The sequence below is a fragment of the Lissotriton helveticus genome, chromosome 8 (assembly GCF_964261635.1).
Source record: "Lissotriton helveticus chromosome 8, aLisHel1.1, whole genome shotgun sequence".
Lineage (NCBI taxonomy): Eukaryota > Metazoa > Chordata > Amphibia > Caudata > Salamandridae > Lissotriton > Lissotriton helveticus.
Window position 1 is genome coordinate 1309644012 of NC_136069.1, and position 12060 is coordinate 1309656071.

Here is a 12060-nt window from a genome sequence, read left to right on the forward strand (position 1 = left end):
AATCTATGATGAGGTAGTTATTGTAGCCATCAAGACATAAAATACTCTGAGGCACTGCAAAGTGAATTGTGGACATTTTGTTTTACTTTACTGCTGGCTTTGTACCAAACTGAGGTGTGTTATAAGGTTAAAACTCAATAAAAGGTTTAGCAAAAGAAGGAGAAAGACATAAAATACCACCGTCTTTGGCAGGAATATGGGAGCCTCAATGGATAAAGCTTACAAAGGTCTGCCCATGACAGCATGTTAGTGCCTGGTTGAATGTATATCCTTGCGGTCTTTTGTTCAGTGTCTTGTTTTGACAAAGCCCTCTTGAGAAGAGGTGGTCATGGACATAGCTCCACAAAGGAGTCATCAGTCACTGATGCCGCTGCTGGAATGGTCGAAAGCATGGATGTGAGTGGTCGCTGGATCGTGTCCGACAGTGCTGATTGTGACAGAAGAACTTTTGCCTTGGACTAGTCTTCTGTATAGTGAGCTGCACAGAAGTTGGCAGAAGCTGCAACAGGGATGAATCAGAGTTGGAGGGAGCTACACGGGACTTGGCGGTGGGGGTTATCTGCTTTCAGGACATCCAGCAAGGAGTTTGAAATGAGTATAAAGGGAAGCACTGAGGCAAACATGCAGCCATATTTGAGTAGAGTTGGAAGGGGTTCAGTAACTCTTGATCCCGCTGCTCCTGGTGAAAAAGATCAAATGAAGCTGTTTGGTCAACCATGGAGTCCACAATCCTTGTGGGAATTCAGTGCCAATCCTTGCTCACCTTGGAAGCTTACTAGAAGAGAAGGTGGCGGGGTCACATACTCCTGGGAGCGATGCAGCACTGGTATTGAGGCAACCTCTCAGCAGGAACAGAGTGGCTGAGTTTCCAAATATGGTACATTGGTGGCAACCCTTTCCTCTCTGTGCGTATGCTTCTTTGATTGCCTCTTGTATTTCGAGAGGACTTATATTATACCCCAACCTTGGGAAAGTCCTGCCTCACCCACTTCATTTTGCACCACAGCTCTCTACTTCCAGAGGATGGTACTCTCTCTCTCTCTCTCAAATGCCATTTATTTTTTTTTATTTTTTTTACTTTTTATTGTTTTCTAACAAACAATATGGTATCAGCACATGACATGTAGAGATAGCATTAAATAGTTCCCCACCCCATTCAACAGTTCTGCTCGACACCCACATTGAAAATACCCCAACAGCTTTTATGCATCCCAGGAGAAATGTCAAGGCCCAATAAGCAATAAACATGACACAATACAGCGGAGGTCCATTACAATACTAATTATGCAGATGAGAAGCCTCCACCTCCGCCATAAGCCGGGCCATCTGTTCGGTTTGTTCCCTACACAGCTCCACCGTTGGGGAGATACAGAGGTCCCCCCTGTATTTATTCCACTTGCCCCATTTGTGGTCCCATTTCTTGGGGCAACCACTGCCCTTAAAGACTGATTTTTCGGCAATCATTGCTATGTCCATATCCTGTGCCCATGCACCCTGGAAAGGGACCGCCTTCACCCCCATTTTTGTGCGATGTTTCTTTTCACGATGGCGAATCCCATCGAGGCCCAAGTCTGCTAAGCCTGAGAGAGATCAGTCGCACCCCAGATATTAAGTAGGCACAGGTGGGGAGATGGCGGCAGGGGTTTGCCGCAGACTCTCGCCAGTTGACGGGTATATCCTCACCCAGTAGTCCTGTATGCGTGGGCAGTCCCATATTATGTGGAAGAAGGTGCCTACTTGATTGCAATGTCGGAGACAGAGCGGGTCGGGACGTCTACCTATCCTAAACAGGAGTTTGGCGACGAAGTAGACCCTGTAAAGAAACTTCAGCTGCAGGAGTCGTATACGCATTGGGATGGCCACTTCACATGGGGAGGCCAGCGCATCCCGCCAGTCATCATCGTCTATGTCCCCCAGGTCTTTCTCCCAGCTAACCCTCAACTTTTGCATCGGATCAGCACGATTTCAAATGCCATTTTCATAACTTAAAAATAGAATTGCAGTATACCTAGTCAGGGTGAAGGAATACAGAACAGAGGACAAAAACAAGGATTTAAAAATCCCAAAAAGATGTAATGGTATCAGAACTGGGTTGATATATGGAATTGGCTTAGTTCAGAGAAGAAGGCTCTGATCCATATACCATTTTGTGGACAACAGTGATGAACACATGTAGGCATAATATTGGAGTGAAAAACTCTGTATTATTAGATACACAACTAGTTTCTGGATTTGTCACTAAGAGGCAGAAATACTCCCAATTTTAATAGGGGAAAGCAGCCAGGCGTATGTATACAGTTCTTTTACATCGCCCCAGCTGACACTGTGGGAAAGACTCAAGTGGTGGCACCATAAAGCTGATGATAGAAGGTGATGTACATTATTTGACAGCCATATGCACTATTTTTAAAAATCTCTTGTGATATTTTTTACTGTTTGACCATACCTCTTGAACTTTCTTTCGATCAACATATTTAAACTGAGAGCAGAACTGAATGAGGTTGAGGAGAGCAGCGGCATCACACTTGTCAGGTCCTTGTTTCTCTGTCTGGCCACGAGGCATATAGGCCTGCCGGAAATAAAATACATATTAGTCAAGCATGTTATACACCCGGAACCAAATGCATATAACTAGCGTATAATCATACTCTCTGCTTTAGGATTTCACTAACAAAGCATAGCTATTTACAACATGAAATACATATGAAAGTTTCGCTCAAGGATATGGAATGACACTTTATACTGACATTATATCAGCCTACTACTATCACCTCAATAACTAATAAATAGGTTTAGGTCTAATCGCTGTAGTGAGGCAGTGCTCATTGCTACCTGACATGACATAAATGTGGGGAAATGGCTTTTTGTAGGTTCAACCCCACTTTTTGACTATTAGGTACTGTTTTTTCGACTGTGCAAGAGCGCCAAGTACTCTGCTGTGACCATTAAAAGGGAGTATTTAATTAGCTCATACCCATTTGTCATAAGTTAACTTACTTATGAGTCCTTAGTATATGGTACCCAGAGCATACAGAGCCTATAATCTGAAATGTACCTCATAAAATGCACCACTTGTTGAGCCACCATGAGTGCATCAAAGCAAAACATGACTCCCAGACTAACACTGCAGACTGGTAGAGCAGTTTGTAACTGCTAACTCGACTTTGCCATTTAAAATAAATATACACATACACCACTGCTAAGGTAGACTTATTGAGCCCGAAGGCAGTGTGCTGTATATGAAAAGGTAGGACATGTGTTTTTATACTTCCTAACTATAAAACCCCAAAATTGTCATTAGTAATTTAGAAAGGCTAGTAGCTCCGCTGGCGAGTGCATGGTTACACACTGGCAACGCAGCTGTGCTAACTTCTGAATGGGACTACTAAAACTGGTACTTCAAGGTATCTAAATAATTTTTCCAAGGTACCTGACTTGTTGCCCATGTCGAATTTAATGTAACTTTTATGTAAAAGGAAACTTTAGAAAGTTGCCACCCTGTTGCCCAAGTTTTTCAGAGACAGTTCGCAGATGCTGGCCACAAGACAGCTTTCTGCCCTCCTAGGGAGACGTGTGAACGACTCCAAGCAGAGGACACAAAAGAGGCCTCCCATTTGAAGAGGTGTTAACTCTGCCTGGTAGGAAGCCACATGGGCGTGAGCCCAAAGGACGAGTTTCAAAGGGGAAAGCTGCCTCTGAAGGGCAAATGGTGGACGCACACAAGATGGGCCGCACTATTGCTCTGGTAGAATGTTTAGCATCATTGTCAGAGAGGAAAAAACTGTTTCCAAACCGGTTTTCCCATGGGAGTGTAGCCCTCAGGTAGCCACACCTCTATCAAGCTCTACCCAAGCTCCACACATTGGGAGGGGGGTCCTGCCATCATGGGAGTGGGTAGAATGTTGCATTCTGGGATAGTTAGATGCCACATTTTGCAGGAAGTAATCATCAGGCGGGAGGGGCCCTGGTAGCCTTTTGACTAATAGTCACCGAATCTTCAGAGGGCACGTTGTGGGCATAAAAGTGGCACCTCTGGCACCCAGACCTCCGATCATATCTGCACTGAAGAGAAAACTGAAGAACGGCTGTCTTGCTGTTCCCTGGATCTGGCAAGGAGATGCTGCACTAAAGACTGGACTGCACCTGCTGCTCCTGGGCTAGCAAAGGGATGATTGTGCCTGTGGTGCCCTGCTCTAGGAAAAGTTATCCCCGTCCCAGAGTCGTCCTCGAGCACCAGACAGAAGAAGTGAGCTTCAAGAGTCAGTTGGCTGACTTCCTGTGACAGCTCTAAGGCCATAAAAGCAGAAGAAGACACATTGGCTATGTTAGTAGCCACAATTGTTTGATCACCACTGACTGCCAGTCTGCTGGACCCGGGAGAGTTGTCAAAGGGCTGTTTGGTCGCGAAATCACTGAACTGCTGATTTCGCTGTAACCAGAGACCAGTGGCAGCTTGTTTTTGTCTGGCATTCACCTGGACTTTAAGGGACCTCGAACTCTACGGCAGATGTCACTCCACTATGTGCATGGACTGAGGAGTGGTCCCAGGAAAACCCCAGTCGATCAGATCAGACTCCTCAGCATCTTGAATCCCTTAGGTCAGGAAAACCCCATAATGCCTATGGTGATTCATCCAAAGAGCCTGGAACTGGACTGGAAACTGCTTTGACTGCAAGGTACCTGAGCTGTTAAGCCGTACTGGCACCTGTGACATGCTCCCTGCTGGTGTTGGTTGCCCAAAGCAGGAAGGAATACCCAAACACTACTTTACAAAACTATCACGGTAGTTGCCAATGCTTGTTTATCTTTTGAGTGAAAAGCAGTTATTTACGATTTACATTTAAAATTCATTTCTCCAGTAACATTGTAGTGGATTTTGTTCATTTTGGTGTCTAAAAAGTCATAAAAATAAAACCTATTTTCATAAATTGGAGCCGGAATTCCTTAGTGTTAACTTTCTTTCTTATTCAATTGTGTTGGTACTTCTAAATACTTTGCACTAGTTCCTTTGTTAAAGACTGTCTGCTTGGATCCACAGCCTGGGCCCGAGACAGGGCTTTAAGTTGATTATAAAGTGAGGTGCCACAACCACACCATAAGCATAGCTGATGAGAATTACCCTTCAAAAGTCTGCATACGAGTACAGACATGCACTGGGGGTGTAGAAAGAGTTGAAGTTATGGTGGGTAAAGATGCTGGGGCGCGATATCCTCACTTACGAACAAAGATTGAGGCTACAAAGAAGACACATCACATGAAGAACTTTAGAGCTATCCACGTATATGTGCCGTGTTTGAGCTTAAATCGCCTACTTCCTGGTGGAACTTTTCCTTGCAATATCAAAATATCTTTCTCCGAAGCCCTGCAGGATATTGCAATTGGTGTTAATGGCTTACCAAAGAGAGGGTGTTGGAAACTTGATTATTGCTAGAGTCCATTTTTTAGCTAAAACCAACTCAGGTGTGTAATTGTTGGCTCTAAAGTCATCAAGCAAATGTGTGATGCTCTAACTGTGACTGGTATGCTCACTGTGCCACAGCAATCAGGCTGCACCACACTAATGAGATGAAAAAGGCTGAAACTGGTTTGGGATTGCTTGCGGGGACCTGGCAGTTTCAGGTGGACTGTTCCTACTGGAGTAGGACCTTGCACAAGGTAGGTCTCTGGCGTGGCACTGTAGAACAAAAAAACGCAAAGGTAGGGAATGTGGCTTGAACGAGTGCTAGTGGCTGAGACGTTGTGCAAGCATTCATTTCACCCATCACTTCTGACTGAAAATGTGTCTATCCAACCCCAAGGTCACACATGAGAAGAGCATGCACGTATGTGCTGGGAATGCAAATCCCCTACAACGATATCTGGGAAAGGAAGCCGTTAGTAGGTCATTGTTTCTAATACTGCGGAGCACAGGTCTCAGGTCTGACCAGCTGATAGAGACCGGCAATCTCAGTGGGGCTTCATGTAAGCTATAAAGCCCCAGAATGGGACATTCCAGGCCGTAACCCCGTGATGCAGTGCCATCAGGTCATAAGCTGTTTCAAAGCGTAGGGTCAATAGGTAACTCAGGGTCGACCCAATATAAAGTACAACGGGGCATAAAGGGGTCAAACTCAAAGAGAAGGCCAGGTTACCATCTATGACACTCTTTAAAGAAAGATAAACCCAGCAAGCAGAGCCCAGTGGTAGACAACTCAAGGGAGTCAACCCATGTCAAAGGTGATCAATGTCTCGTAGGTAATTCTTAAGTGTACGCGTCAAGAAGCTCCAGGTGCTGAACCCAATACAGGGAATACGCATATGCCCAGCCTCACTGGCCTTCAAAGAAAGTCTCATACAAGAGGCTACCCTCAGAGAATGAAAAAGGCCAGCAGACCCTTGAAGAAGCACTCCAAGCAAACCCCAAGCAAAAAATAAGTAATAGAGGCCCCATGGGAGAGCCACTTCAGTTTACAAACTCAGCAGTAATAGACATTTAAACTCCAAGGGACCCATTTCTGTACAAAGCTGGCAGCAACTCAGGCACAGACAATATGTAAGCCCTGTGAAGGCTGAATAGGGTGCCCAACTACTTAATTACTAATTGAACGCAAACATAGATACAGCATCAGAAAATAAAATAATAATCGGTGTCTGATCGATGAAGGCTATGAAGGCAAGATTTTTATTGCACATAACATCCACGCTAAGAATCATCTCATGAAGTATGGAAGATAAGGGTGTTCTCATATCCTCACAAATATGATGCTTAAAATGCAGCAAAACCTGTGTTGGCTCCTTCTTCAATGTGGATCACCGGTGTGGATCTCCTGTGAATTAAACATAATATCGACTATAGGATTCTCCCCTTCTTCGATTGGGGTGCGATTGTTTGGTGCTTGCTTGCCCACACCAAAGCATTGATCGCAAGACTGATTCATTTCCTTTTTCTATATGCCTCAGTTAGGATTAAAGACCTTAATCTGGAAGGGATTATCCTGCAAAACGTATTGTGGGCAGAAAACATTATTATTTACAATAAACTGAGTCTTGAAGGACTTTGGAGGAGTGTCCTTGAAGAAAAGGATGTGTAGTGGATCTTTCATAATCGAAATAGAGATAAAAACTTCACTTTATAAGTTATTTTTAAATGTGTTTGTTAGAAATAAAAGTGTATTTCTTACATTAAAAGTAAGATCATGCTGCAATGATTAAATTTGTAATGTGCTCCCCCCACCAGTGTAGTACATAATGTGCGCTTTATGTTCCTGTAATGATGTCTTTGAATCTGCCCATTAACACACAGGTGTGGCACAGTGCAGGCACTAAATTAATAGGATTGTGAGGATCGTCATGTTTCAGATCTCAATACATATATAGGCACAAATGAGCAAACATCTTTGGAATTTCTAAAGAATTCTGGCCAATTTAGTCTCTGTCCATTACTGAGAGAGAAAGATCCCATATTGTGTTCTACTCCTACTGTTCCAAAGAGTGTCAAAGAAAAGGAGAGAATTCTGGGACGTGTCCACTTCTGACACAATACAGCTGGTGCTAACATGGGGCCTATACACCCATTTTACTATAGCAGTAGTAATCGCAACTAGAAAGAGAAGAACGACCCCCCCAGCACCAGTTCACAAAGCTACAGTGCCAATGCAAGGATCTCAGAATGTGCTAGGTATCATTCAGGATTAATATTTTGTGATATTGTCTGGCAGTTTGTTCTTAGAAAACATTTCAATCTTGGAAAGGCCTCCAAGCTCAGAAGGGAAATGCACACAGGTGCCAGAATAAAGACACCTGGACAAAATGTATGAATGATTGATTCATAGATAAAGCTGTTAGCGTGGGCCAGCTGATTTACATAAAAGGGGTGACCCTGTGTCCCTCAGAACCTGGGTAAGCGTGATTGAGTACAAAGTGGTTCCGTCGGGTAGCGAGAAATTGCTTTAAGGCGTAGTTAATTCAGTTCAATCTATACATAAAGTAAACCCTCTCAGAACAATGTAATCCAAAAATATATTGTCTTTATATAAACAAAAATTCACGATATACAGGAATTACTTCATTCCGCAATAACACAAATTTCAATAAATGATAAAAACAATGCAAATTACATGTGGTGCATGTGACTATCAGTGAGCAAAGTGATCAGTGCATTTAATCCAGTGACACATTTATACAATATATACAGTGAAATTGGAAGGGGGAAAAGGCCAGTATATTCAATTCGTCCTCCAAGGAGACAGGGGTTAATTGTACAAGCTCCTGGAGTTATCTTGACCGGTGATGAGCGTCGACGTTTCGACCCTAAAGCGCCCCAGTCGGTGGTCGCGGCGGGTCTTTATCAAGACAGGGACCGTCTGAAAAAAGGGGAAAGGGTACGGAGGGTTTACAAAGGATATTTACAAGGGCGTCTTAGTAGCCAAATGTGAGAGCCCGATACTCACATATAGGGCAGATCCAGAAATCGCTGCCTGGTGGGTGGCCAAAAGGTCCGACCTAGAAAAGTAAATTAGGGGCACTATAAATGCTTGAAAAACGCACAAGCATAGGCGCTTATGTAGTAGTCACTAATGGCTGAGTGAATGCCCTCTGGCGTGTATCATATGTTACATGCACGAGTGAGCTATCGCTTGGTCATGCACCCGTCTAGTGTTAAAACGCGATGATAACAAACCATGTGCTGACATAGCAAGCGTTGTGAAACCAAGCAATTATGCTGGCATAAGAGACGCTACTATAACCCAGTTAATGAGCATCGAATCTGAGCCAAGAACAGCGCGGAGTGTGGAGTCTGGAAGTGCAACACCCGCTAAAGAATCACATGCGGTATGCCAGTGACCAGAGTTAGATTTTAAAACGGAACTTGTCGGTTACCAATCTACCAAAGTATTACAGCGTGTTAAGGCACATAAGTCAGAGCAACCATGCATTATAGCCTCACCGCTTGAAACCAGTACAATGTGCAAGTGCTCAAGACGGAGCCAAACCCCCCCATCTGGGCGAGTAGTGACTTACCCCTGGGAAAAGCAAAACGCGGGGAAAGTCCGTTCGTCTGCGTGCGAGTCCTGCCAGCAATGAACGCGGCGGAACACAAAGAGCGTTATTAGAAACCCTTGTGTACGTCCATGCCGTACGTTACTAGAGGAACCTCCTAGCCTACGTGAAACGTGCAATGGCAGCGGCAAGCCAGCCGGTTGCCAGGCAACGGATGTACTCATCCTAAATACACGCATAAAGCGTGGGATAGACAGTGTCTCTGCTCGGTACATTTAGACAGGGAAACCTCGAGTTGAAAAACAATAACTAATAGGCTAGGCACATTTCAAAAAAATTTTCAAAAAACCCCCGGATTGGACATTCTCAAACGTTCCGGTTAGGCATATACATAGAACATGATACAGGTGAATTCAAATAAATAACACATTTGACAATAGATCATGGGCGATTGAATAGTTCAGACTAGGCAGTATTACCTGTCAAAAGAGCTAAACATACAAATTACAGATGTTCAATTAGCAGTTGATGTGTGTGGACAATTAGATTACTCGGCAATGAAGCCATCAAGTAACGAGACAGTTATGCATAATAGAACAGTGTCATTGAATAGTTCAGACTAGAAAACATTCACTGTCAAGAGAGCTAAACAAACACATTGTCACACAGAGGTTCATTAGCAATTTATGTGTATGGACAATTAGAATACTCGACAGGGAAAAAGACAGTCATGCATAAAAGGATAATATGTCATAAGGATTGCTAGGATTGGCCAAAAGAATTACAGTAAGCCCATTTGTTTAGAGATTTCCTCATGTTCGTTCAATCCCTGCACTACAGAGTTCAAAATATGTATCCATTTACACTCCTTTCTGTTGAGTGCTGAAGTCATAGATCCTCCTCTAGGATTGATATTGATCTTTTCAAGTATACCCCACCTAAGACTGTCTGGGTCATGATTGTAACTTACAAAATGGTCCACCATAGGGGCACCCTGAACCTTGCAACGGATTTTACTCATGTGCTGTAGTATTCGTGCTTTGGCCTTCTGCGTTGTTTGACCCACATATGGCTTATCACAAGGACAAAGAACGATGTATATTACGTTGGAAGTATTGCAGTTCGTCAATTCTGGTAATGCATATGCTCTGTTGTTATGGGACAGGGATGGTCCCTCAATACACAGAGGGCATACCTTGCAATTGCTGCATTTGAAGTGTCCTATTACAGGTGGCAAGCCTAGATGATCCCTCAACGTTAGTTGTTTAGGAGGCTCAAGGTAAGCTTTGACCACATTGTCCTTTACGTTGCGTCCTCTCTTAAATGCAAACAATGGGCTTTCATCCATCTTCAACTCAGAAGAAACCAAATTCCAATATTTATTCACAGTTTTTTTCATTATGTTGCTCCTAGAGTGAAAGGTTGTTACACATACCAGATTGTCTGTTGCTGGTTTCTTATCCTTCGGGTTGAGCAAATCTTCTCGCGGACAGTACCAAGCTCTCTTTCTAGCACGTTTGAGTAGCCCAAGAGGATAGCCACGATCACGCAGGCGTTTAGTTAGTATCTCGCTTTCCTTAAAAAAGTCAGCTTTTTTTGAGCAATTACGCCTCATTCGTAAATATTGCCCAAATGGTAGGTTATCGCGTAAGTTACGCGGATGGTGGGAATCATACTTAAGCAAAGTGTTCCTTTCAGAAGGCTTTCTATATAAATCACAGAATATCAGTCCATCTTCAGCCTGGAACAAAAGATCCAAGAAAGCGATCTTTTTTCTATCATAGTTCATAGTGAACTGGATATCATTACACCTGTTGTTTAACCATACGAAGAAGTCTTTCAAATCAGCCTCGGTTCCTGACCAGATCATGATCACGTCGTCGATATATCGTTTCCATATCGATATCGAATTGATGTGCGGGTTTTCATCCGTGTATAGATGTTGTTCCTCATAATGGTCCATGTAAAGATTAGCTAGGCATCTTCGTATGGTTAAACAACAGGTGTAATGATATCCAGTTCACTATGAACTATGATAGAAAAAAGATCGCTTTCTTGGATCTTTTGTTCCAGGCTGAAGATGGACTGATATTCTGTGATTTATATAGAAAGCCTTCTGAAAGGAACACTTTGCTTAAGTATGATTCCCACCATCCGCGTAACTTACGCGATAACCTACCATTTGGGCAATAGATCCGCTTTCTTGGATCTTTTGTTCCAGGCTGAAGATGGACTGATATTCTGTGATTTATATAGAAAGCCTTCTGAAAGGAACACTTTGCTTAAGTATGATTACCACCATCCGCGTAACTTACGCGATAACCTACCATTTGGGCAATATTTACGAATGAGGCGTAATTGCACAAAAAAAGCTGACTTTTTTAAGGAAAGCGAGATACTAACTAAACGCCTGCGTGATCGTGGCTATCCTCTTGGGCTACTCAAACGTGCTAGAAAGAGAGCTTGGTACTGTCCGCGAGAAGATTTGCTCAACCCGAAGGATAAGAAACCAGCAACAGACAATCTGGTATGTGTAACAACCTTTCACTCCAGGAGCAACATAATGAAAAAAACTGTGAATAAATATTGGAATTTGGTTTCTTCTGAGTTGAAGATGGATGAAAGCCCATTGTTTGCATTTAAGAGAGGACGCAACGTAAAGGACAATGTGGTCAAAGCTTACCTTGAGCCTCCTAAACAACTAACGTTGAGGGATCATCTAGGCTTGCCACCTGTAATAGGACACTTCAAATGCAGCAATTGCAAGGTATGCCCTCTGTGTATTGAGGGACCATCCCTGTCCCATAACAACAGAACATATGCATTACCAGAATTGACGAACTGCAATACTTCCAACGTAATATACATCGTTCTTTGTCCTTGTGATAAGCCATATGTGGGTCAAACAACGCAGAAGGCCAAAGCACGAATACTACAGCACATGAGTAAAATCCGTTGCAAGGTTCAGGGTGCCCCTATGGTGGACCATTTTGTAAGTTACAATCATGACCCAGACAGTCTTAGGTGGCGTATACTTGAAAAGATCAATATCAATCCTAGAGGAGGATCTATGACTTCAGC

At 43.4% G+C, this 12060-nt stretch overlaps 1 protein-coding gene across 1 annotated transcript in view; it reads right to left on the bottom strand.

Annotated features, from left to right (window-relative positions):
• The window catches only part of C8HXorf38 (chromosome 8 CXorf38 homolog), a 111697-nt gene that overhangs the window by 67372 nt on the left and 32265 nt on the right, over positions 1 to 12060 (bottom strand). Inside the window, exon 3 of the mRNA XM_078658288.1 lies at positions 2447 to 2569. Within this exon, the coding sequence (XP_078514414.1) occupies positions 2447 to 2569 (123 nt within the window). The remainder of the gene's footprint in view (positions 1 to 2446; positions 2570 to 12060) is intronic.